This window comes from Caloenas nicobarica, chromosome Z, assembly GCF_036013445.1.
Source record: "Caloenas nicobarica isolate bCalNic1 chromosome Z, bCalNic1.hap1, whole genome shotgun sequence".
In the NCBI taxonomy this organism is placed as follows: Eukaryota; Metazoa; Chordata; class Aves; order Columbiformes; family Columbidae; genus Caloenas; species Caloenas nicobarica.
In genome coordinates this window covers 21,576,266-21,604,243 of record NC_088284.1, presented here as the reverse complement: position 1 = coordinate 21,604,243, position 27,978 = coordinate 21,576,266, and the positions used below count along the sequence as shown (strand labels likewise).

The 27,978-nt window shown below is 41.8% G+C and overlaps 1 protein-coding gene across 2 annotated transcripts in view; it reads right to left on the bottom strand.

Annotated features, from left to right (window-relative positions):
* Positions 1-27,765, bottom strand: part of EGFLAM (EGF like, fibronectin type III and laminin G domains) — a 76,294-nt gene extending 48,529 nt beyond the window's left edge. For both annotated transcript variants that reach the window (XM_065655893.1, XM_065655894.1), the window contains exons 1-6: positions 27,420-27,765; positions 9,726-9,835; positions 7,671-7,754; positions 5,929-5,955; positions 1,300-1,417; positions 900-1,035 (exon numbers count right to left, since the gene is read on the bottom strand). In XM_065655893.1, the coding sequence (XP_065511965.1) occupies positions 900-1,035; positions 1,300-1,417; positions 5,929-5,955; positions 7,671-7,754; positions 9,726-9,835; positions 27,420-27,528 (584 nt within the window). In that variant the 5' untranslated portion in view covers positions 27,529-27,765. The remainder of the gene's footprint in view (positions 1-899; positions 1,036-1,299; positions 1,418-5,928; positions 5,956-7,670; positions 7,755-9,725; positions 9,836-27,419) is intronic.
* Positions 27,766-27,978: the final 213 nt, after the last annotated feature.

Below are 27,978 nucleotides of genomic sequence, written 5' to 3'. Positions count from 1 at the left end.
ATACAGAGCATTTTGATTCAAACACAAAACTGCAACATAAGTTCACAAGCAGGCTTTCAGCCTGGGAATTCTTTTCATTATATCAATTTCTTCTGGATTGCAACCAGAATTTGAGCACTGAAAACCAATAGATCTTTCTGTCTAATAATTATTTTTTTTAAAATGAATGTGTTTTTCTGAAGAACAATTTTTTGACATTTACAGCTCAGAGTAATTAAAGAAGCAATTCTTCTGACCCTACATATGCATCTTATAAAAGCAACTTGATTGGCAACTTTTGACAGGTCAGTTCTGTTACTGCAAACTTTAGAGAGTGCAACATAAAAGAAAAACAAACAAACAAACAAAACACCAACATTCCACCTTCCCCCCAAAAATCTAAACAGTAAAGTCAACATTTAATGTGAACTTGATTAGCATTATGATAGCAAAGCAAGTCTTGAGTCCTGCAAGCTCAAGACCCAAAAGACTTTCACCAGATAAAACTGCCCAACATACGAGTTTGCAACCTGTGGATTATTTCTTACAGCAGCCCAGAGTACTCCTTCTCAAGGGAACTGCTCTGCCACAGGCTCTTTTCTGTGTTTGATGACAAGAGAAACTTAAAACTTCATTCACCCATTCCTTTATTAGAGGGAACAGGTCAAATTAGACCTTATTTTCTTCAATCGGAAGGTATGAATTATTGGTGATTTTATAAAAAATTAGATTATTTCTAGATTTGCCTTTAAATTTTCATGGTAATTCAACATACATTGAGACGAAAACTAAGTGTACTATACACAATAAGTAAATAAATCATGAGAAGACTCTATACGCAGTTTAGTAGTGCAGTTTAAGCAAAAAAAAACCCCTATACTGCACAAACACTGAAATTCAGACTTCACTGGCAAACTTGCCTGATAAACTCCACCATGTAGTATTGGATGGGAGAACTTCCTTCACTCACTCCGGGCTTCCAGGACAATGCAACTTCTGAATCAGAAACTACCACGATCTGAGGCTGATAGGGTGGTGCAGGGGGCATGCACTTATCTAAGCCAGAAGAAATGCAAAGGGACAGCATTAGAGCAGCCGATGGACTAATACACAAAATGGCCCAGCACCCACAGAATTGGGAATCAAAGTCATAGGCTCCTCCCCTCATCTCTTTCCCCTCCAATACCCCACACTTGTGGAAAAACAGTAGTAAAATATTATGATACTGCACGTGACAGAGATTTAGTTGTGAGTGACCTGCTGTGTTACAGGTGTGTGTCCTGCCAGTTTCACAGCAGAAAGCCATGTATGCAGCCTTACCTGGGGATAAGGTTGTCACGTCTCTGGGCATGCTGGGTCGTCCTTTCCCTGCCCAGCCGTATGCTCCAACGCTAACGCGGTGAGGAGTGCCTGGCTTTAGGTCACCAATAACAACTTCCTACAAGAGTCAAGAGCGCAGAAGATAAGAACATTGTGAAACCTGTTCAGTGTAGCTGGGGACAGTACTGTGAGCTGGGATTCATGGATCTTAGACAGCATTTTCCATGTAACCTCCTAGGAGGATTGTTCCCAGTCCAGCTCAGAAGCAACAAACACAAACACAATACCACGTGTTTCCTCTCAAGCTGCAGCTTCACCCCGGGGGAAACCACAGAGATGACCTGGACCCATTTCTCAGCATAACTCACAAGGTTGCAGACTGTTTGCATTTGCTGGTGAAGTCAAAGTCACACACTATTCCCTCCCTTGAGCCTATTGCTGACATTTGGTATCAGTCTGGTGCATTTCTATTTTTTTAATTGTTTTTTGTTTGTTTCTTAGTTTCTTTGTTTTTCTTTTAAATCCAGAAACTGTAGAAACTCCTGAGAAAAAGCAAGTTGCTGTGGTGTGAACTGATAATCTTTCATCTCTCATGGAGCAGAAACCAGTCCCATTACCTCCCACAATTTTCCTAATCTAGCTAACTGTCATGACCTGAAGTATTTCGCTTATTTGTCCTTCTGCCATAAACACAGAAAGACCAACCCACAGACAACTACTATAAGGGAGGCGATGCAGACCTCCACTTGAAGAGCTTGTGCTGCTGAATACTGTTCAGAGAAGCCTGCTCAAATCTCCCAAAAATTAGCAAATGTCACCAAAAATTACATTTTATCACTGGTTGGGTGGATGTATCATGGATCAGCTTCAGACATTTAGATCTCATCTTTAATGCAGGATGTGTACATGTATATAGAAATTCAGAATTCTTTACTGCAGCCTGTCTGTAGAGAGACGCAAATCCCAGATTTACAAATTCTGACAGCATATACAAGTAAACAGAAACACTGGGATCCACACCACAGACTGTTTTGGCGTGGAAAAAAACACAAAAAACTCTTTTACTGAGATTTTTCTTCTGTTTTTCATTCTCTGATATTAAAAACATTATTCACAGTGCATATGAAAATGCAGAAATCTCCTTTCTCTTCATGCTGGAACAGACTTTAAATCTGCATTTCCACTTGCAGTAAAAATAGTAAACAATCCCAAAATTTTATTAACTGCTAAATTTCCTTATGACTGTCTTTTGGAAAAACTTTCTCTATTCTTTGGGGAACTTATGTTATTACTACAACATTGTCTGGCAACACCCTGCCATCTGTCTTTTCTTTAACCACAGTTTTGGAGGTCCATCACTGATTTCCTATTAACATGGACCACGTGACCATTATCCTGTTTTTCCATCATTCACCCATGATCTGTTTGAATGATTTGGATTCATCTGAGAGAGATGACAACAATGCTGGAAAAGTAACTGCCCAGAGAGAGACAGCAAGAACACTCACACCAAAAGATTTAATGGCTTTAAACTGGAAGAGGGTTGATTTAGATTAGATATAAGGAAGAAATTCTTCACCATGGCAGGGGGATTTGAACTAGATGATCTGTAAGCGCCATTCCAACCCAAACCATTCTGTGATTTTATAATATGATTTACCTGAGTCTTTCAGTCTCATAGCTGAAAGACTGAGTTCTTTCAAAATGTGATCTGAAAAGCCAGTTGCTGAAAACCCAGCACCTCCTCCCAAAAACAGTACTGATGATCCTGCTCCTGCCATTCCATCCTCTATGCCATAAATACTGTCCGTCTGTATTTAAACTGTGTGCATTTTTTCCTGACAGCATCCCTCTTTATTACATTCATCCTTATGAGAAAAAGTCCTTCATTATATGTCTAATTGCTTTCACACTCTTCAGGAACTTGGCCTCTGCAGAGACTGGGATATTAATGTACTTGCCTCATATTATTATTTCCAGACTCAAGTCCACAATAAACTAAGCAGAATGAATCTCATTGACTACAAGGCCAATTAAGATCAAAGTCCTAATATCTACTTAGCTTTGAAGTTCAACATGTGTACCCTTCAAACCTCAGCAAGGTGCTTTCTTGCCTTACACACATGGCTATCTGCTGCTTTCTTCTGACAATGACATCTCCATGAACACAGCTGTTGGACATACAGTATCTTTGAGATCAAGCATCTTGTAACCTTCTAGGATCAAGATCTAGGTAAAGGTTCAGGACATTATCAAGCTACCCTGACCCATGGCAATCTCAGGGAATACCCACGTCACACTAGAACACTTTCAAATGAGATTCTGGAGAAGAAACACATTTCCTTGTACCCACTGTCCATGAACCTGGGAGTATATACTTCATCTCTCTTTCTGCATGTATTTGGGAGAAGGGTCTTAAACCAAAGCTTCTCCATCCCAGAAGAAAGATAATGACCTCAGAGCTAAGGAATTTAGGTGGTATGTGAAAGAGTTAGCTCCCCATAATTTTTGTAGTCTTTCTCTCCACTCAGATTGCCTCTATATTTTGAAGAATGATACCCCAAACAGGACATTACATTGCCAATGAGGCTTTACTGGCTACCAACCTCACTTTCTTCTCTTACACAACACTCTTGCTAAAACCCTGCAAAATTATATTCATTATTTTCATTACAGTCTCACATTCCTGAATGGGGTGAAGCAACACGATGCCTTTTCTGTGGTACAGGAGTCAGGTGTACATAGAAACCATATACCCCTCCCCGCCCTGCCACACAGCTTGTCCTCCCTCCAAGTGTGCTGAAACTGCTTGTGAGGCTGCACAGTAAACTGCCTCACAGAAACATGGATTATAAATTATTTTCCAAAGAAAATCTCTTCTCTGTTTTGTTTCAGTTTAATCCAAAAAAAAAAAAAAAAAAAAAAAAAAAAAAGAAAGGAAAAAAAAGAAAAGAAAAGAAACTGGATTATAGCACAGCTGCAGAAACTGAGCTGGGTTTACTGACACTTGATCCCCTGACAACTCCTTCCCTGCACTACTGGTCTCAGCTAGTCACTCGCCAGTTCGTACTGGTGATTTGATAGGGAGCACTACTGCTCTCTAGGGCTCTATGCCTGACCTAAAAGCTGCAAACTTTAAAGCCTGCTAATTTTTCTTGCTTTTTTTTTTTAATATTTATGCTCAACTTCATGAATATTATGCCCAGTAGAACAAATGCCATATTAAATTGTACTGCATCTGCACTTCTCCTGGCTGCTCTCACTTAACGTGTTCTCTATTATAAGATGACATAATACAACTATAATAGATTATCCACTTTTGTAACGCACAGACACATGCACACAGACATATACACAGAAACAGGGGCCCTAGTTCAGTTCTTGCTCCGTCAGTCTCACGTGGTCCAAAGAAGCCTCTGAGAAAGCAGCAGGGTCATACTCAGCACCAGCAGAGGAGGCTTAGGGATGGAAACACAAACTGTGCACACTTAACCACAAAACTCTTGCAGATTTCTGTTGAGTTTGGTATGAATATGACAGAAAACATTTCAGTGAGAACAAGACTTCCTGAGGATTAATGACAGCTGGGAGCTGATTAATCCCAGTCCATCATACTTCTCCACAAGTACTCCTCAGAAGTGTTATTTTTATCAGCAGAAAGAAAGGGCTCAGCATGGAATTTCAACTCTAAAATGCCATAATCCAGACTCAGCTCAGCTGCAATCAAACCTGATAGTCCTGGTTCAAGTGCATCCTGAGGTCTCATCTGGACATCAAACTCTGACAGTCCAGCCAAAGTTCCCTTAACTCAGACCATGAAAGCTATGTGAGATCCACCAACTTTGTGGGATTCCTTCATTCCTAAAACAGATCTCAGAGGAAAAAAGTTTGCAGGAGGTTGCTGATGTTAGAGACTTCAGTTAAACACTGAAATCACTGCCTTCATCCTACCCAAACCCAAGTACCTCCTGCTTGTTTCCCCCCTCACAAAACGCCTGATCTGTTTACTGCTCATAGGAAGCAGACTGGACTGAGTGCATGACTGGAAATAATTATTCTGAATAATTCACCAGCTGCAAAGCCATTAAGAGTGTTGGTATTTCTTTCAAATCTGTTTTATACGGTTGTTTGCCTCCCCCTCCTTCCTCCTGAGCATTTCGTGGCTGGTCTCTTCCTGTGCTCCTCCTCCTAGGCTTTTGCAAGACTGGCTCGGGTTTTTTCCTCTCTGTCCTCCCTCCCACCGCCAGACTGTTTTGTTCTTCCCTGTCACTCTGTGTCTGCCCTGTCCCCTGTAAGTCCTCGCTGCCTGGATATAGCTCATTTTTTACACAAACTTCCTCCAGCAAAACAAGCCATCCATAAATATTTTTGATGAACAATAGAAAAATTTATCCGTTGCTAAAAAGAGAGAAGGTATATCTACACGTGTCTGCCTTTTTCACCTCTGGATTTTGAGATTGAGCTACTATTTGTAACATTTTTACTACAAAAGATCCTGCATAAGTGCTAAGTAGGATCAACATTTGAGATCAACTTTTGCATGTGAAGCTGTGGAAAGACCAGGTCAGAAACATTCAATTTCATTGTAAAACACAGCTGCGACCAAGTTTCATGTGAAGCAATACTTACAAAAATTGCTTGTCCTTCAAGTCGACCCTGGGAAAAAGCGAAATAGGACTTGTTAATGAAGTAACATACTAAAAAGTGATGGCAAAACCACATAAATAACAGGTCAGAGAATTAAATCACGGCCAATGTTTCAGCATATAGTAGGCTATGTGGCTATTATCCATCTGTGTGAGTACAGGGAGACAGACTCTATTCTCCCAGTGACTAAGAATTACTGCTGTCATGATTAAGATTAAAAAAAATGTGCTGTTTGATCTTTGTTGACACTACCAGGAAGAATGGTTTTTCAGGGGAAAAAAAAAAAAGCAAGTGAGGAATACAGAGATAAAGATCAGAAGGGAGAAAATAATGCATAAGTAAAGAAATAATATAACCTCAGCAACAGGCTTATTTCTTTTGCGATGATCCCAGAAACCTGCAGGAGTCAGAACTGGCAACCAGAGTGACGGAAAACTGCAGGGAACCTGAGCATCCCTCTCACTTACACTTCTCCCAGAGAAGGTTTCTGAGCACTGCCCAGCAGAGATGAGGAAACATCAGTGAATGCAAGCCATTGAACATCAGGTGGGGAGGCTGAAAGAAGGTTGAGGAAATGAAGGAAAATGAAGACAAGTATAAGGAGGAAAAAAAGTTAATTCTGAAGACAGATCACCAAATGAAGATTATAAAGCCTGCAACGCTCCTCTGTGCACATACGTAAGCCTTTTATTCCTGTGCTGGTAACGTTGCTGTCTCATGGACAGACTGCCCTTTGCAGAGCATGGTATGAAAGTGCTTCCCTTATAGCACCCAACCTGCAACACTCCTTCACTTTCTGCCCAAGCAGAGGAGAGAAAATCTCTATTTCTGTCTTGCCAAACTCAAAAAGTAATTCCTCCACACTGAGGAAGCACCAGCACATTTTGAGCATACCCTTTAAAAGCTGACAGTATTAAAACCATCCAGAAGCACAGAGGAATTGCTTTAATCTCAGGACTAATTGCTCAGCTGTGCAGTTGAAGAGAATGACCGATGTTGATTTGCAAATGGAAAAGGAAGGGGAAATGAGACAGAAAAAGGGAAAGAGAAGAGGAGACTGAAATAAAGCAAAGTAAGAAAGCAAATCAGTGATAAAAGCAAAAACAGAACTAAAGGAAAGGGAGAAAATGGGAAGCAAGGAGGAAAAGTGGTGCTTTCAAGAACAAAAAAAAAAAAAACAGAAGTTGAGGGAATTTTCTAGGAGATGGACTCACAAAACTGCAACTAAGGCAGCGCTATTAAACTTTAAATTCCATATTTCAGGAGGCCACAGACTCACACGGAGACAAAAATACACTGAAAACTGTGTCTCTTTTAACTCACACACTTACCTGTCTCAGACACTGCAATACACATACACTAACATTGTGACTCTGTGCACAGAGTCTTGCAATTCCCTTTCAATGTGTTGAAGTCCACAGAAAGTGCATATTCAAAATAAAAAAGTTCTATTTTAGTAGATGCCAAAGGTCAGCAGTAGGAAGATGCAAGTAAGTCCCGACAGCTTTACGTTATAAAACTAGTCAGACAACAAGGAAAAAAAGTTTATCACATGGACAGGATTACACAAAAACATTGTGATTTCCTTTTGCTCAATACCCAGAGAACATTTTGGGCTTGGATCCTTGGCATAATTCACAAACCAGCAGCAAGTAGACAGTTGCAAGTTCCCACTTGCAAGCTCTGCTCCAGTGCTCTGACTGTTGATGAAAAGAAATACTCACCATACTAAGCATATCCAAACTTAGGGGAACATCGTGCGAGAGCTGTTTAACTGCTTTGTCATCTTCAACCTCTGAGTAAAAGACCTTGGGAAGAAGATATAGTCAAATGGGTTAAAGCAATAATTCAGTGCTTCAGAATTACTCAAAAACAAGTGCATTATCGCATTGTGGACAGCATTTGAGCCTATGATCCCCTACCTTTTCCAAAACCCTTGAACATTTCCTTCATCTTTGCTAAAAATTGTCAGTATGACCAAAGGACAACAGTGTATACACTGAACTGAGGTGAAACACAGCCTAGCTTTCAGGGCAGACTTGAACTGACAACTTTAATTGTGCACCATTCAGGTACAGTCAGCTTGGGCAGCTGAAGATTCATGGGACTGGCCTGCACAAGTTAGGCATTTTACTTCATATAAGGAAGATATCAACACCACGTGATTATGTCATTATAAAAATTGCTATATCACAAATGTCTCTCCATGCCTTTTTCCATGTACTGGAGACTAATGAGCCAGGGAGAGTTTGATTTCCTGTGCACAGAGACCCTGAGATGCCAGAGGGTCAAAAGCTAACATGAAGTGAAGACGGTTTGGGTACAGCACTATCAATGCTGTTTGTCAAAGGTTTTACCATCATGACACACACCATCTCAGGGCTTAAAAGTACACCGGGGCTTGGTTGCTTGATGCACTGCATGAGCAGTGAAAACTATTTATGACTTCTGACTATAAAGTATTGCAACTGTTTGAAAAATATCATGACCGATAGAAAGGCCACTTACTCCCTGCACCTTTGTCTTCACACAAGAATGAACCCAACTAAAGACAGAGCCCAGCTGAGGCAAGTTCTGGACACAGCAAGTACTTCTCGATGTCTAAGACTAGAAGCACTTCCACAACAATAAAAACAACCCTGCAGCTGGGCTGCATTAGTGTCATTTACAAGTCCATGGCATGAAGGGGTATGCATACCAGAAATACCTGTTGCATGAATTTTCTCCTATAGCGCACACTAATAATGAAGGTAGTCAGGAGCTTTCTGCTCCCACCTTTTTGTGTAAAACCAAATTTTGGATTTTTTTTTCCTGGAAAAATCAAATCCTTCCACAGAAAATGGTAACAAAAACTGCTATTTGTCTTTTGCTGAAGGGCAAAACAGTGAATTCTTAGTCAATTTCCCACATCTGTGTTGCTAATTCCTCACTGACTAACTTCCGCTTTGGGACTGAGTGTCATTGCCAGGGAATACCTGTTAAAGCAATACCTAACAGAAATGAATGAATGGCAAATTAGTGCTCTCTGGTTTTCTGCTTGCACACAATACCTAGTTTAGGCTAGCCACTGTTTTGCCAAACAGGCAGAAGGTAACATGGCAGAGGATTGGAGGGGGTCGGACTCTCCCCTATGAAATTTCTGGGTAAAACAGGAAAATTACACAACTTCTTTAAGGTAAATTCACCACTGAGGTAGGGGAAAATAAAATAAAGTCTGTTTTGTTATTTAAGGCTGTGGCTGGGCTCCCAGGTATGCTATGCAGTACAGTAGCTATCAGGGGAAGAGACACCACGAAACTCTCCTTCCTCTGTAACTGCTGCCAGTCTGGGAAGGTGTAGCTGGGAAAAGCTATTCCTGCTAAAGCAATCCTCAGGCTGGAAGTACAAGTCAAAGGATCTGAACAGCCCTGCAATCACCATGCATCTCCTCTCCCTTGCAGAGCGTAATATTGATCTGCACTGCTCAATTGTTTTATCAGCTGTAGGGAGAGTCAAGATCCTTGCATGAAAACCACAATAGAAAAGCAATCTGTATTCACTGCAAGCCCTTCGTATCTAACCCAAATTCCCGTCATAGTTTGCTTCTAACAAATTAACTGCTTACTTCTTAAAGTTACAGCTCAATCTGTTCAAGCCCATTGTCCCTTGACCACTTTCTGGGCAATGGTACCATTTGTTCCAAGAGTGATCTCTCCTGTTTACTTCACCACACTGTGTGCACGGTCTGAGGCCATGTAGGGTATTGCAATCCCCTGCTTGCAGCGTAGAGGATCACTTACTGTATATCCCGTGATGGTGCTCGCATGCTGCTTTGGCATCCTCCATTGCACGCTGAGTGCTGTACAGTTCAGTGAATCCAGCAGTATATCAAGAGGAGGCCCCAGTCTATCTGCTCAAAACAAAATGGCATTGTATAAGAAGCCATAGGCTGTAAAACCTCTCCTTTAGCCACCTGGCAGGTATGGATTTGAAGAAGAATAAACATGCGCTGCCCTCATTACAAACTGTCAAACATAGCCCACTGCTCAGATTTACTTGGATGTACCTTTTCCCTCTCCACCTTTGTCCTCCAAGGCAGTAGCGGGATGTCAGGAGAGAGGGAGTGAGGGAGGACATTCCTTCTCTCAGTGCCAAGGAGCTGTTGATCAGCTCAGCTGAGGACACCTCATGGACACCTTCAGCCTCTCCCTTGCCCCCTGCCCTACCTATGCTTCACATCCAACATGAACAACCCAGTGTGAAGAAAACCAGACCAAACCCAAAACATGCCTTGTCCTCCTCAGCTCTTTGCAGCTTTGGCGCAAGCCAAGAAAATGCCTTGACGGGCCACCGAGAGGTCTTCCAATCACCACTAATCTCTGCAACCTCAGTTCCTTCATGACAGCTATGGATGGGAAGGACAATGACTGAAGTAAGACAAAAAATTTAGCCTGATGAGAAAAGCGTGAAGAACCTCTCATTTCCTGCCCAGCCCTCTCTGGACTCAGGTTATGGTAATCAGATCTCGTCCCGCCATCCTGCTCCCAAACAGACTCTCAGTGCCACCACGATCAGTCCTGTGTCTCACCATCTGCAATGGGGGGAGGGCACTTCCACTCAGCTCTACTGGTCTCGGTGACCTACTTGTCTTCTTCTCTTCCCATGGCACAGGTTGGTGTTTCAGTACAATGGCTAATTCAACTACTGCAAATAAAAAAGTTTGGAGAAGGAAATCCTGAGCTCCATGTCTCCAGTAACCTTAGCAATTTCATTTACTGTCTGAGAAAGGAGCAGGCAGAGGAGTGTATCTTCTCTGTAATCCAAGCAAGACTTTTAACACAAATTCACCATACCACCAATGTTTGTCCTCTTGAAACCAAACCCACCTAATGAACAACTGCAACAGAGAACTGATTCAAGCACTTTAAAAACAACTTCTTTTTTTTCAGTTTTACTATATTTAGGTTTTCACATGCCCTTAGCTATGAAAGTTTTAAGTAATGGTTAAGAAAACCCGCTTTCCCCCCTTTTTTTCCACTAGCTCTGACAAAATAGCAAGTGAAAACAAGCTACTGTAAAGGTCATTTTTAGCTATGAAGCAAGCCTACATCAGATTTATACTTGTCACTTCCACCAATATATTTGATTTGAAGCTAAATACAAAACTTAATAGCTCACAAATTCTGCACAGTATCTATCAGCATCAATACCTGAGTATTTAAAATAAGAGCAGAAGTGATATTGTGGTTCATTTCAAATTGACCCTGCATTTTTCCACTGCTGGAAACTTTTTGGTTTATGTTTCTTAATTTGAGCAAGCAAGTGTGGCCTGTTGGGGTCCACACTTCTTGGTTAACACTGATGATTCCTTGTTTTGCACTTCTTTTTATTTATTTATTTCTCTTCAAGACCAAAAGAAATCCTGGGCAGTGCTATGTGGAATCATTAAAGGAAAAATACAAACAAAGTTTAAGAGATGCTAACTTCTCTCACCATTCGGTCTTTACACCTGAAGCTTTAGCCACTATCATCTAAAAAAATTCTCAGCATGGAGGGGCTAAACATATCCTAAGTGGATCCTCCCGTAAATGGATAACCACTTACTACTTTGAGCAATGCCATTGAGCAATGTATAGGCTTTTAAACATGTTCCTGGGATGTTGGAAACTACCCCGGACCCAAAGACAAGGACATTCACACATCTATCCTGCCTGTACAGTCTGTGGCACAGGTTCAGCCTCCCAGGAAGGTCTCCCAGGCATGGTTTGGAACATAGCACAGTTCACAAACCATGCCCATAAGTTAGTATAGACATCTTTTGGGAAGGAAAGGAGTTCAGCCATATGGATAAGAGCCAATCCATGCCATGCTACTTGCTTTCTGAGCCCTCACATGTTTTTTTTATTATTATAGCACAGACTTAGTCTCATGGATCCCTGCTTGGTTCAGGGGTGCTGAGCACAGCAGAGTACCACCTTGTGCTCGCTCAGCTCCTGCCCTATGTTCAGCAGTAGCTGGACCATACACCACCACATACTACCTGCTACTGAAAGGAGAAGTAGGGAAGGGCAGCCAGGGCTGGGATATCACTGTCTACTTAGGCAGCATTTCACATGCAAAAAACACCTTTCCGATCTTCACAATACCCAGTGAGGCAGATTGGTGTTAGAGCTGCAACAATAGTAAAGGAAAAAAAATACCCCGTAAACATTCATTCTTAACATATTTATGCCATCCTTGTATTACTTCCTGGGGTGACTCTATAAGACAAGTTTTCCTGGGAAGTGCAGTTGCTGAAATAAAAATTTTAACCAGCAATGACAAATATAAGGCATGTTTCAAATTCATATTCCGAATGCACTATAGGCCAATAAAATTATTTACATAAAGCATTTGGTGAATAATTTGGAAGAAACAAATTTGAAAAAAATGCATTCCATTTGCAGACTATCTGTAAACAGAGAGGCAATATCTGTTTAACATGGAGCTACGCCACAAATTATTTACCCAGTCCTACTAAACACTACTATCTCCAGTTCGCAGATGATGAAAGAGATACAGAAAGCCAAACACTGACCTCAGATACATTGGCTTATAGATTATCACTGGAGGAGTAAATACTAACTTAAGCCATGGAAAATGAGAGTATGGAGCCAGAGATGTTGATATCTCCACCACCCTTGTTTAATTCTCCCTAAAAGTAAGGGAATTTTCCTAACACTACAAAAACAGTGGCAAGAGGCATGCTTGGGAGCCAAGTATAAGCTCCAGCAGCACCTGGCACTGTCTTAGTGAGCAGACTCAGATGGTGCTCCGTGGTCAAACGATGGTTTGGGGACTGCACAGGATCTGCTCGCTGTACCACTGCATCCTTTCCCATGACAAAACTGCGTGACGAGCAAGCACGTGGTGCTCACTCTGCCAGGATCCACAATGCTGTCTGCTCAAACCAGGAGTGAAGAGAAAAAGGAAAACCGGGGCCAGCCCTGCTCCACATGCAGAGTTATTTCCTGGGGAGTATAGAGGGCAAGGCAGAGAGGAGCATCTCAAGCGGTATAACAGTCCTCACAGTTCAGTGTCACCGCTCTTGACCTTGCAGCTTATTGATGCGCATCTGGCGATTCAGAATAATTTCTGGTCGCCAGAATCCAAATTTCACACAACCCTGCAGAAAGCAAAAAATGTCCATTTTTGGACCGAACATTCCCTTGGCAACTATTAGAAAGTGACTGCGTGATCTGACACAAGCAATGTTTATACCACTGAGGGGCAGAAGATAACATGGCTTTGAAATGGTTTGCCAGCTGATCACAACTTTTGCAATACATATTGCAGTTCTACTAACAATTTTTTTTGAGATAAACTTGCACCTGAGGTATTTTGCAAGATTTTGCAGATCATGTATTAGGCACACTAAAAATGAATACTAAAACTGGTTGAAACATTTATGTCAAAGGTTATGTTTAGACTATAAGAAATAAAAATAGGTTTCAAGGGTAAAACTCTTCGGGTATTTGTAGTTCCTCCTACAATTCAGGTCAGAAATACCTCTTTTCTCAAAATTCAGCAAGAAATCTCTGTTAATTTGGTAGCACCATGCACATTGCAACCCCACAACGGAGCCTGCTACCCTCTGCAACCTGCTGGATAAGAACCTGCAAACAAGGCAGGTACAATATATCTACCACTTGTACATACTCTGGAGATCTGCCTCAGTGATGATCCCACCTGCAGATGTCCTGTGCAGCTGTATCTGCAAATGCCCAAGAAGATATGGACATTAGCTCTAATTATAAAAACAAGGAGTCAATTTATAATAAAAATCCCACATTTTGTACAAACACAGTCATTCTTCTTTCTGACCTGTTAGGCAAAAATTTTGATATTGTCTAAAATTCTTTGATGAAACTAGTAATGGAGGCAATGACTTTGGTCCCATGCAAAGAAAGCCATTAAGCAAGGGGGAGCACTCTTACACACATCATGACTGTATATTGTAAAAGTATATCAAATACAAGAAGTTATTGAGGATTCGGCTGTAGATAAACAATGCTGAGCCGGCAACACTTTAATCACTTTTCTGCTTACAGCTACTTTCGTTCTTTTTTATAGATCTCTTTGGTTCTGTACTTCTAAGCATATGCAAAAACTGCTAAACCAGTAAAGAAGTCACAAAACAAGCTCTCCAAGTGAGCTGAAGAATAGATGAGCCCTCTCCATAAGCTGGGGTTAATTTTACCATTTAAAAATAATTACCATTATTTAAATTTTTGCTTTGCAAAAAGCAACTCAAATTGAAAACGGTGAAAAAGCTTATTCCATCGAAACAAGCATATTTCTGTTGTGGCTCCCACTGTGCATACAACAGTCTCTGCCTACATATGAAACGCCCACAGGCTACCATCAGGGTGTCCACAGGCAAAGTGCCTCCTGGGAATAATCCCCAGCTTGTGACAGTCAATGACGTAGTAGTGCCTCAGGATAATCCTTGCCACCACTGAATCTACAAGCAGACATGTCACTTCCATGTCTACCTTTGTGGTTTTAAGCAGAGCTTGCGTGGGTACCTAACAGGAGCACTTCAAACTAACCCATCCATTGCTCCCAGAATAACCATGCTGGCCTCATGCAGAGCTCAGGAGGAACCACTTAAGCTTGATTCTCTCCTTCAACTCCTACAAGAAAACTGCCACTGCAGAGACAGGCAAGTTCCTTCCTCCTTCCAGTCATGAAATGGCCCCAAAATCTTACTACAGTGATGCATAGTTATGGAAAAAAACTCAACTTCAAAACAAATACATTTTTTTATGTTCACAAGCTTCAAATCTGAAGCACTTTGGATGAGTTGGGTAAAGATCATCACGGTACTTCTATTTTGGAGGAAATTTCAAAACTGATTTAGATTTTAAATTACACAAAAATAACTTTGACTGAAAACAGGATTTCTTAAAAATATTCATGGGTAGAATATCTGAAAGGATTTGGGTTGGAATATTTTATTTTAGACTTTTAGTTATATTTTGCATTTCATCTTATTTTTCCTTTTTAGATGCTTATAATATTTCAAAGCATACAGTAGTCACAGGTACTTACAGGTCCTGAAATAATATACAAATAATACAACTGGTACAATCCACGTGCAATAATATTGTAATTCATTTAAGGGAAACCAGATTATTCATTTCATCTCCACTAATTTATGGTTTGGAAAACTAAAATATTTATGCTACTTATTCTGTACTACTAGTAACAATAAATAGGGCATAGGTCAACAAAATGAGATAACTATTTCATTATTTTACTTCTAAATCTCTGTGGGTAACAGCTAGGAGGTACTAACTGAAGGGCTGCTTATTTTCCCTGTTGATATGTCTCCTATTTGTGTCCCATAGAACAAGAGAAATTTATTGATGAAATGCCAGCTGTCACTACTGACATGTCACAATATAAGGAAATAGGAATAAAACCTCCATGAAAGACAACTCAAACTGATTCTAAATTGAAGTTTTCAGAAAAAAAATCTTCCAGAAAGAGAAATTCCTTTGAATTTCTTTTGTTTCAAATGTTATTTGATTCAATTCACTAATCCATTAAAAAAAAAATAATAGAAATAGCATTATATCATTGAAAAAGTTGTGTTCAAGAAAAAAAGTCTGTCCACTCCTAGAAGTGAAACGAAGTTGATTATGGTCCATTGATCCTCTCACTGAAATATTAGTGAAATTTGCAGTTGTAAAACAATGAACAGTGACAGGGTCTTTTCTTGTTTCCCTTCTGTTTACAGACTGATTGATGTTATGCAAACACCACAGTGGATTGAGGACAACATGACAAACTGAAAAAGGTCAGGAAATCCTAAATAAAAAATTGTGCCACCTTTTCATCTCTTTGAAGCATTTTCCAGCTCTACCTGCCCAGCATGGGTACGTAAGAGAGCAAGAATCTCCCAGCCACAGCAAATACAAAGGACAATGACTTGAAAGTGGAAAATCTCAGCTTCTGTCTCCTGGTCCTGCACTCTGAGTGGCAACATCAACATGGAAAACACCAAAAAATTGAGAAATCTTGATAGTCATTGCCATGAATGAATCACCTACCACTGCTAGGGCACTAGATCCTGACAAGAGGAAATCCACTGGATCACCTGCATGTTGCCGCAGGGACCACCGGTGCAGAGACTGCAGGTAGTATGGCCTCATAGAGGCATCACAGTTTGTGACCTAGATCGCAGTGCACAAACCTTTGGAAAGGCTAACGAAACGTCCACTCATCCTTTAAAAATACTGTAATAAACACAATTAAAAACAAACAAACAAACCCTCAATATTATAATAATAGTAGGCTTGGACCCATGTGATGTTTTTCTGATGCAGTATATAGCATGTGTTATATGCCCCAGGTACATCTGAGGTGACAGTCACTGGAGTATTTATAGCCCAAGGAAGAGGAATAAATGAGCCAAAGCTCAGAACTTAAGCTACAGTGCAGCACAGTGAATCCCATTAAAAACAGGCACAGACTTTATCACGGCTTTTCCTGCTTTGCCTTGGCCCTGCAGATTGCAGAAGAGAAGGGCAGAGGTGGGAAGCCCCGTTCCCCCACACACACTCCTCCCCACAGCAAGGCTCTGCACCCGGGGAAGGCTCTGACTCTACAGAGCAGGGAGAAAGAAGGCGAGCTCTGCACAGTGACTTCCAGCTGTGAGAAAGCAGAAACTGATTTTTTTTTTTTTTTTTTTTTTAAGATCTAGAAACAGAAAAGAACTTAAAGCTGTGGATTGTTACACACTGGAACCACTTTTGGGGAATTCCTCATGCTGAAGGTTATTTAAAGCAGGGGATGTCATTGTCTCTGAGCAAAGGTCTAGTTTATACCTGTCCTGCCTTTGTCAAGAAGAACAGATAAGGAAAATCTGGATAAGTCTTACAGGCTTGTGTTTTCAGTAATTACTGATCAGAAGCCAGTCTGACTAACACAAGTGCTGTACACTGTACCTGAGATAACTTGGTAAAATATTTCTCCTAATGGAAGCTCTTTCCACTTCCAGTACTTCCACTTCGCATCCCTAAATCCAGGCTTGCGCTTCACCTGTTGAGGCCCCAGTGCTAGGGCATGGCTGCCCTAATTCCTGACATCTCCTCAGCATTTTGGCCTGGCAGAGGAAAACAGTAGCCAGGCCATTATTCCCAGAGAAGAGGAAGCACTAGGGCTCCCTGTTCCAGCCTACAGCCTGCTTTGGTGCAACATTTTCCTGTTTTGGGATTTCCTGGCTGGGCTCAGACCTGCCGTGTCCCTGCAGATGTGTCCAGTGGCTGGCGGGCTGCAGCTGGCCCTGCCTGCTGCCACAGCCCTGCCTGCCTTCTCATCAGCTACTTCACCAGTTTTCAAATAATATTAAAAAAATAAAAATATCTCTGGGATGCTTAAAGTATGTATTAGAATGTAGCTGAAAACAAGAGACAGCATGTTAGCATGTCTGTGCAACAGGCTTCTGTCCTCAGTAGGATGGTGTGGATATGAACCCAGCATGCCAAGCGCATCTCCTGGCATACCCTCCAACCCCGTCTCCCTCCATGGTTTTCTATAGTGGGAATACACTTAGAACAACAATCGGTTAAAAAGCCACTCAGCTGACATCCAGTAGCAGCTTTCCAGCCGGCATCCCAGTGGGTTTGCACATGCTGCCCAGGTGAGACAGAGCCGGTGAGCCATGGAGGAAACTTTGCACCCAAGGAAAACAGTGCCATCCAGAGGTGCAATTTCATCCTACCACTGAGCAAAAGCAGAAGCTCATTGCGAACAGCAAAGGCAAGGTCTCATGCCTTCTCCTGCCCTGCCACCTCGTAACTCTTCCATCCCTCTCCCTCCAGGCATTTACCTCCACCTTCCTACCCCAGGGCTTCTCCCTCCCCTTTTGCACAGATTTGGGTGTCATTGTAAGAGAATTTAGCCCACTTCCACTAGGATAAAAAAAAAAGGCCATTCTCTTTCCTCTCATACGTTACGCATCTGAGGTGTTAGGAAGCACAAACACTGGAGGAGCTCGAGAAAACATGATACTCCAAACACTACTGGAAGCAGAAACAGAAAAACATTAGCCAAGTTGATCACACAGTGCTTAAAGTTCCTAACTGAGTCTTAGGCATTGTTGGTGAAAATAAACTCTACTAAGCAAGCTATTATGGTTCTGAAATAAAATTATAAAAAAGAGGATAAAAGCCAGCGTGGTGTATTTTCTGAGCATTTATAGCATGGGTAAAATACATAAAAGAACAACATATCAAAGACTTTATATTTATTATCAAAAAATACAGATCAGTACATATATATAAAATATAATTTAAAAGGGCAGTTAAGATTTAAAAATACCAAATAAATCAATTCAACCAATATAACTTAAGCATATATCTTCCAGGTGTTTGCTTTCCAAAGCTTATTATATTCAATGGGAATCATGGCAAAATTTTTCATGCTACTTGAAAAATGTTGTCCTTGAAGTCTCTGAATCTCTCTGCTTTATCTAGTACAAATTTATTTCTTACTGATACACAGTACAAAACTGAGTTCTTGAAGAAACAGCTTACTTGGTATAAGAAAAAAAGAGGAGCTTCTGAAAAAGTAGTAATATAGAAAAACCTGACAATCACACATATTTACAGTCACACACACAAAAATTAAAGCATAAGGAGGACAAAGCTGGCCATGTGACAAACAACAGATGTGCAGAGTGAGGACAGGACATGCAGCATCTTAGGTTCCCACAATCCCTACAAGTCCTGAGTAATTGTTTTGAAGCTCATTAGTGTTGGACACAAATGATCCAGTCATGCCCCAGAGAGTACCACGCAAATAAATGTGTGGGTTGGTTATCCCGAAGGTTTTGACACAGGCGTCATATGGCTACACCATGTGAAACGGTAGCAACCTCCCACCAAATACTCAGTTTCAAAAGATACATGTGGCACTTTGCAAAATCACAGAGAGGATGAGGTTTGAAGGCACCTCTGGAGATAACAAAGTCCAAATCCCTGCTCAGAGCAGGCTCAACTATGGCAGATTGCTCAAGACTTTGCCCAGTTGGGTTTTGAATGTGTCTAAGGATGGGGACTCCACAACTTCTCCAGGCAAGTGCTCAGTCATCCTCACTGTAAAAAAGATTTTTCTTATGTTTAAATGGAATTTCCTGTCTTTCGGTTTGCACCCATTTTCTCCAGCCCGTTCACAGGGCAGCACTGAGAAAAGCCTGGCTGCATCTTCATTATTCTGCCATCAGATATTTATACACATTGATAAGATCATCTCAAGTCTTTTACTCTCCAGGCTGAACTGTCCCTTTCTGCCCATCCTTCTCCCTGAGATGCTCTAGTGTTTAATTATCTTTGTGGCCCTTTGCTGTACCTGCTGCAGTATGTCCATGTCTTTCTCATACTGGGAAGCCCAGAACTGGAACAGATCCTCCTCCAGGTGTGTCTCATCAGTGCTCAGTAGAGAGGTAGGATCACCTACCTCAACCTGCTGGCAACACTCCTCCTAATGCAGCCCAGGATGCTGCTGGCCTTTTTGCTGCAAAGGCACATTCACCAGGGCTGCCCCCACACGGCATTCCTGACTTGACTGGAGAAACCAGCCCAGTTGCAACTGTGATTTTATTGAAGGCTGCTGAAGGCCAGGTCAGGGAGGAAATCTGGCATCTTCTCAAGTAGCAGGAAATTCTTCTCTGACTCAGTTCCTCCATAAGAAATGGGATAACTTCACTACCTTCTTCAGTCAGCAAGTCTCTCCATTCACCAGCAGTATCAGTAAAAACCACAGAGGAAATTCTTTTTCTCTATTAAGTGACAGAAATAGATGTGTTTTTTAAACTTGAATCCCCACACTAATGTAGTGTGGGACATGGGCTTGTGTCTCCAAAGAGCCAGGAGCAAGCAGTGGGATGTGAATGCTGGGAGAATGACTGGGAGGGAAGAAACCTTCTTTGCTGCAAGAAGCAATGAGACATGGAAATACATCTCAGCATAAATAAAGACCCAATATGTAAGGGAACAAACAGCAAATGACCGAGGTGGAGTTATGATGTCCACGAAGCTAGCATGTAATACTCCCAAATCTACCAAAGCACTCCCTGATCCATTTCAGTTTGCAGAGTCCAACCCTTTGGCCCAAACCCTTACCAGGGCTGCCTCACCATGCAAGCCATGCCCTCCTCTTGGCATCAGCCAGTAAAACATCTCTTTCCTTTCCCCTTTCAGCACATTTTAGGTGCTGTCTGGTCCTTTGTCCGGCAGTGGCTTTCTTCCCCTTACATTCTGCAGGTTTCTTCCATCCTCCCTATGATCACAAATGATCCCTTATGACTCCACAGAGGTAAATGGCTTGAATGCTCTCATCTCAGCCTACTGAGTCCCTTAGCTTATGTAGGGAGAGAAATGCAGCTCTTGACTGTACAGTTCACCATACAATAGTGCTGTTCAATTAAGATGAGAACAGTAGCAACCCACACGCAATGGGTTCACGCAGGAATGGGACTGTCATGAAATGGGAACAGGAATTAAAAATGTCAGCAGGACAGTGGTCTCTGTATTCATGGCTGCAGTACAAGCTGCAATGTCACCATGTCTGTAAATAGTCATCTTCATTAAAAGCCTGTCTATTTTTAGAAACATGTTTTATTTTCCTGTGATTATCCAGAAAGTAGAATATGAAACAGAGCTGAAACATTTCTGTTCCAAGTAACAAATGCTGGCTTCTGCTATCTCTAATTAAAACACAGAAGTTCTGTCCTAGGTGCTTACTTTCCATTGTTTGCAGTTTGACAGGTTTTGTTCCGTTTTTGTCCTAAATGATCTTCTACTTGAAGTTTCTCATGCTTGAAATAATTTAATTTGAGTGAAATTCTCTATAATCTTTACCCTTAGGATTTTTTTCAGAAGATTATTGAGCTCAGCAACACAGTATTGGTTTAAACTTTGTATGTGCAATAATACCTCTGATACATCAGAAGAATCAGAATTATTTCTCTATTTTAAAGAAGCATGCTCAGCATTCACAAGATGCTCATTTCCCCTCATTTTAGAAAGATGATTCAAACTGCAAATTTCAAATGTACACAGGTGTTGATATTTGATTGTGCCATCATTTTCACAGGTGCCAGCAATTTTAAGTGAGAGGTGCAAAGAACAATTTGGCTTGGCATTCTTCCAGCTTTGGAGATCTCTCTGTGTGAGTTACACCACTGACTATCCTCTGAGGACACAAGGAAACTCCGAACCTCTCAGTGTCTTTTTGTCAGAACAGGTGCTCCTGACATGGCTGCTATCTGCACTGTTATTCAAAAACTGTTTATTAACTACAAGGTTAATATATATAAATGGAAAAACACCCCATTTCCACTTGGTGATACACTGAGAAAGCCAGGTGCAGGATGTGTTAGAACCTGCATATAGTCTATCTCTTCTAGGTCTAAAAATTATCCAGCATAACTTTTGGAAATGCTTGAATGAAAGATCTTTTTAAGAAAACAAAGCCAGTGTATTTTGACCATCCAATTACATGGCCAGCTAGTCACTAACAGAACAAAGAGTTTCTCACATGACGTCATAGTTGCTCTCTTCTTTTTGAATAAAAGGCTTCCTGGGTCAATATTCTGTGAATTTCTCTTTCATCGGAGGCTGACATCGTGAACTTGCCTCATGAGTAGCCCTTACTCCTGGGCGTAGTTACACTGCGCTCAGTAGAACTGGTGTGAACTTGGTGCGTTTCACACCATACACCTCTCACCTGGAGAGTTTTATGGATCACCACACAGCGTATCGTCACCTAGGATTGAGTTAGCCGCCCTTGTTGTGATAGAGCTTTTCTCCTAAGCCTCCAATTTTCAGTCGTTTGTGCCCTCCTAAAGCAGTTACTTTCAAAGATGAATTCAGCAGTGCTTGTTTTCAGCTCAGCAACTCTGCAAAGTCTGAAAAAATAACGTTCATATTTTGCTGTGGTTTGGATGTTCACATTGTATGAAATAACTAATTTGATTTTCATGTCTAAGCATCTTCACTAAAAGTACAAAATAAAAGGAAATAAAATCTTGCCTATTCTTATCCAAAAGTATTTCCTTTCAGTTGGAATTAATTATGAAGAACAGGTTTTGGGTTTTGTTTGTTTTGTGGGATTTTTTTAGGCAGATCTTTCATTCGCACAGAAAACCACTAGGAAATTTCATTCAAGATCACACAGCTAACAGTCTCCTATGTGCCTATGGTTTAGAAAGTCTTTTATTACATGATCACAGACCACTGTTGCACATTCACTGATAAATATAGCACCAAAATGTACACTTTTTAATATAAGAAATAATAAAGGCGGCAAAGATCTCTTCATGGTAAATTACTTAGATGGCGGGCACCTTTTATATATTTTAATAACTTTTTAATATGAGAAAAACTTTCTATAACCATTTATTTTAGTATTTCACTTCATTGTGGCACAAAGGCTTTGTAAATGTCCTAAAGGTTCTGAGTCTCCATCATGAAGCAACAATGTTAGACACCTATATTATTTTTTTGTTGTTTGGTTTTGGTTTTGTTTGTTTGGTGGGTTTTTTTGTTTGTTTTGGGTTTTATTTTGAGGTTGGTTGTTTTCAGTAAGACCACATTAAAAGGATAGAAGCAGAATCAGGCATAAGGAAACTCAATACAAGCATGATTTGAGGAACAGGAAAGTCCTAAGTGTACTCTCAGCTAACTGGTGAGTTTCTGGGGCACTGAAGAGAACCCATCCACTGAAATTTTCTGGTACTTTCCTGCTCCTCACGGTGTCTTTTGGGTGACTGATGCTCAGAATCCCTGCCATTCACAGAAGCCTTGACTAAAATTGAGGTAGAGCTGTCCTGAGTACCCTACAGAAGTCCTAGTACTGTCTAGTATGGCATGGTTGGAGAAGGATAAAAGCACAAAACCACTCTAACCCCACTGTGAAAACTGAAAATCTGGTCAGGGAAGGACTGGCAAAACCTCAAAGCAAGTCTCTGACAGCCTCAGGACACAAAATTTTCCCAAGGTTCACTCTAGTGCTTTAACTGCAAAACAATCCCTCTTCTCCAAAGCATCACTGGCAACCCCAATATCTGCTATCAGTATAATTCCACCAATTTTTTGAAATTTCTTGGCTAATTGTACCTTTCTGAACACTGGTGGAAGTCTGTATAGTAGTTTTAGAAATGGCATTGGAAAAATGGTGCCCAAGAAAAACATTTAGGGCAAGTTTCTTTTTACAGAGGAAGATAACCATGCTGAAATGCATGGAAAGGACACAACTTGTTTTGCTGAGAGTAAGACTAACTAAAATCTAAAACATACTTGCGAATGAGTGACTAACAGTGACATACTAGGTAACATGCTCAAGTGAAACAATTTAGTGCATTCCCATTGCTGCTCCAGAAGGCATTATGGGAATGCTCATATCTGCACGAGGTAGTGACGGCACTGAGTGGCGCTCTCAGGATTTACCAGAGTACGGACTTTTGAGGTACAAGAGTGAGTCCAATCTAAATGAAAATGTCATATAACATTGTGACACAACTTACACCTAAATTTGATGAAGAACAAATAAAAATGGAATCAGTGCTTAGTTGATTTTATTGGCGTTGAAGGCATCGAACATCCGATAGCCCATGTTTGGCCTGTGTCTGAAACAATAAAAAAATATATATTAATCTTCCCCCAAATAAATTATTCACATCTCTTTGTTAGTTTTAGCTCACTGATACACACCATTTCTGCCAGCCCAGCAGCCCTTGCATCAGAAATCATTCAGCTTCAGACTCATTCCATTTCTCACACGCTTCGTATTCAGCAGCAGATCAACCTCACCGTTGCACAATTTACATATGGGATCTATTATGGCAGTGAATTACAACTTATTCTATTGTTCCAAAAAACCACTAATAAGCACCTTCTTTCCCAAAGACTGCTACATTTTCCATATTCGTAGTCCTGATTTTCAAGGTACTTTGACCTATTTTGACACCTAGAGGGGTCTAGATTTTCAAAAGTGTTCCATATCCAGCAGCTCTTATTACAGTCAGATTTTCTAAAGAATTCAAGTATTGCAGTGCCAAATTCTTTGGGAAAAAAGGTAAATTACTGTAGTGCTGACCAGGGAGCTGAGCTGTTTCGAAAATCTAGCCCTGATATTGAGTGCTACACTCTTGTAAACTCTTCATACTTTAATAGGTCTGATTTTTCCTGCATTTATACACAAAGCCAGTGACGTCTACTGTTATGGACATCTGGGAAATAGATGGAATACAAGCCAAATTCTTTGTTTATATTAGTTGACAAGCATAACATATACATATATATATAAAGAGGATTCCTAAGCATGAGATATGAACATTTTATTTTCTCTGTGCAGACCAGCTAAACAGTTTTAATATTTTACAGGGCACTGAAACTTTACACTCTGATACTAAAACTGGAACAATGCAATATAGTGCAACAAGTTCACACCGTGAACATCCATGGGAAAATGGCTAAGTGGTCGTCTCTTTCTCCTATAGTTCACTAAAATCACAGAACACTTAAAATGCAATATTACTGTGTTTACATTAGTATTAGTATTTCACACTGGAACCTAGTTTTAGGCTTTCCAGCCTTCAATGAGTTGACTGAAATAGAAGTGGCAAAAATCTGTGTCTTTGCAGAAGGCAAAACCAAGAAAACATTATGGAAGCAGCAGCATGAGTGCCAGCTTCTGGGAGTACAAGATTTAGAGAATCCCGGCCTAATCTGTTCCCAACTACGCAATTTACCACACAGTGTCTAAGGATTTGTTTTAAGCCCTTCCTAAAGTGTCTGTCATCCTGTTTCCTTGTCTCTAGCAAATGTAACTGTAAATAAATGTTCAAATGAGCTTAGTAGTCATCAGGATGTTTTGAATTTCAGCATGATGGCTTTTTTTCCCTGATGTTTAATTTAAGCAGTTGCATTTGTGGGCATCTTACTATTTATTTTTAACTTCGTAGACAGATTTGTCATTCTACTGCTTACTTGGGATTACAAAAATGATACTTGTAAGGTGAGCCTTGAATGAAAAGCTGGGAAAATGGAGATACATTTGACAGTCTTTTTTTCTTTAGACCCAGAAGACCTCCCAGTCAGCTCCCTTTATTGAAAATGAACTGGTTTTATCACTTCTGTCTCAATACAGCCTTTTGATTTCACCTCAGTAAAAAATTCTGTACAAGTCTGACTTCTATTGCTATTAAAAGGGCAAAGTGAAAGAAAAAAAAATCTTAATGAACTTTTTAGTATCTTATGTCTTCTTCACCCATTAATTTTGGATGTGTGAGTAAATGACAGCTCCCTTTAACTCTTGACCACCTGGCAAGTGATACACTGCAGAACAAGGCAGAGCTGTGAGGTACCTGGAACTATACCTGTTCTCAGTGTTCTGACAGCAACATTTCACAGTAGGGAACCAGACATGGGATTCTCAGAAGCTCTGCAATTCCAATAGCCGTTGGCAGAATGTAGATAGGATTTAAATCATATAATGCTGCACATGAACTCTCTGGGGGATTCCCCTCTTCAAATCTCGCTACGAGTGGATTTTCAAATGTTTTCACAGATTCTGGAAAAATTGTTCCCATATAAAACTGGCTACTTCTTCCACAGCCAAAGAAGTACAAAAGAAATTATTGAATCCATTAGTGAAACTGAAATAACACAAGTTTTATATATATATATATGTAAAAAAAAAAAGAACGTAAAATATGCAGCTAACAAAAGTAAGGTAAATGTGATGTTAGCATATTAATTCATCTCCTCCACAATACTACAAACAATTTGTTTCCAAGCTTTAAACTCTTTTAATTTAATTCACAGAAATACATTTTCCCTAGGTCTGTCATTCTGCCATGATTAGGGGAAACGAGCATGCCAGTATGGTAGAGGAATCTTTAAAAAATATTTGCAGATTTCCATGTCCAACTTCACATATCTAGTATTTTAATGCAAGTTACTGGTCACCTCATTCACAACTACATGTCTGCCCAGTTTCCTCCAGTACTTAATGGTAGCTATTAAGATAACCAAGGATCATGGGACTAGATCCCTAAGAGACAAGGTCAAACCTGTAAAATTAGCCATCTGTCCAGTAAGGGCTTTAAGCTCAGGCTGTATTTAAGTATTAAGTTTCCAACTGTACAGGCATTTGTGTTTTTTACTCACAAAAGCAAGAGAATGAACGATGCTGATTGAAAACAAATAAGTAAACAAACCAACCAATAACAACAACAACAACAAAAATCCACGCAGAAATACAAATCAATTAACACTTTGGAATACATAGAAAAAGGATCTGAAGCTGCAAACACTTTGTAAGCTGACATAATTTACTAAACTTGTTATATTTTTCTGTTGATCTGATCCTAGTGAACTCGGGGATCAGTGTTGGCCTCAAAGACTCCAGGACACTCCCAGCGTTTGTGACAGTTTTGGGCATGTATTTTCTCTTAGCACAATTTTTTAAGTATGCAGGATGTCAAACTTCACCATGCACTGCATCCCATCTCACTGTTTACATTTTACTGTTTCACACACTGCAGACTGCAGTGCCTGTAAAAGCTGCTTAGAGTCACAGTTTTTAACTTTCAACCACTAAGGACCACCTTGATCAACATGCAAAATCCCGCGACAGCAGTAGGAACTCTCCTGCAGATCATAGGTAATTCTCAGCCAGAAGCAGGACCTTGAAGCACCCCACGTCATGCTTGGTACAGAATAACTATATTTTTGGATGAAAGTTTTGCTTCCCTAGCCATTTTTTCTTTCACATTTTCTACTATATGTCATATGCTATTCACTACCATGCACACAAATGTCACAGCCAAAGCATAGCCTTGCTGATCGGAAACCTCTTGACTGGCACAGAGGTTCACCTGGCTTCTAACTCTGCTCACGCAGCACCACAGGTTATGGGCTCCAAGGGAAAAAGGATAAAATGTTTGCCAATTCCTTCCACAGCAGCAGTCGAGTCCTGGTCTGTAATGTGAGTGAACCCAAAGGCATCGGGTGGAAAACGCCAGAAAAAATGGATCGCACATCAATTTTGCAACTTGACGGCTTCCAATGGCACGTTCCCTGCCACTGCCTGGGCATCCTCTCCCACCCGCGGGTGGGAGGACGAAGCACGGGCTTGCAGGGAAGGGCAGGGGGCAGCGACCACCTCGGCGGGCACCTCTGCGCCCCGGGAGCTCACGGACGAGTTCACTTCCCACAGCAGAACGCCACCTCACACCAAGCGCCCGCAGCCGCCCGAGGAGCAGCCGGCGTCGGGCACTGCCCCGCCACCACTGCCCGGTCAGCCGAGCTCCCCCTGCCCCGCTGGAGCCTCCACCCACCCCGCGGCAACGCCAGTTTTACAGGGACGAGAAACTTTGCGGGGCGCAAGCGTGGCGCTGAAAGGGCGTCTCCCCACCCTGGCACAGCCGCCCGCCCTACCTTGCCGGCGGGGGATGCTCCTCCGCGGCGCCGCGGCGCACCCGATGCACGAAGCCAGGAGCAGCAGCCAGGCGAGGCAGCGGCGGTGACAGCCGCCCAGCACCTCCATGTGCGCCGCGTTCCCCCGCCGCCTCCCGAGCGGGGGAGGTGGGGGCCGGTGGCCGCGGGCGAGGGCGAGGGGCGCCGCCGCGCGTCCCGTCTGGGCGGCAGGCGGGCGGGGAGTGGGGCTGGGGCCGGCGCGGAGCGGAGCGGCTGGGCTTGTACCCGCGCCGGGCAGGGCCGGGGAGGGAAGGAAGAGAAGGGAGGAGGAGGCTGGGTCCGGCCCTTTGATGGGATTACCACCGCCCGTGGGGCGGCCGCGGCGGCGCGGGGCACTGCTCGGCACCTCCCCCGCGGGGCGCTGCCCCCGGCCCCGGCCCGGCCCTGATGGACGCTTCAGGGCGTCCCCTGCCGGGTGACACTCGTGCCGGCCGTGCCCCCTCGGCAGACCCGCCCCGCCCGAGGGCTGGACACTCGGGACCCCCCCGGCTGCCCTGGGGCGGTGTGTCACCCCTTCCTC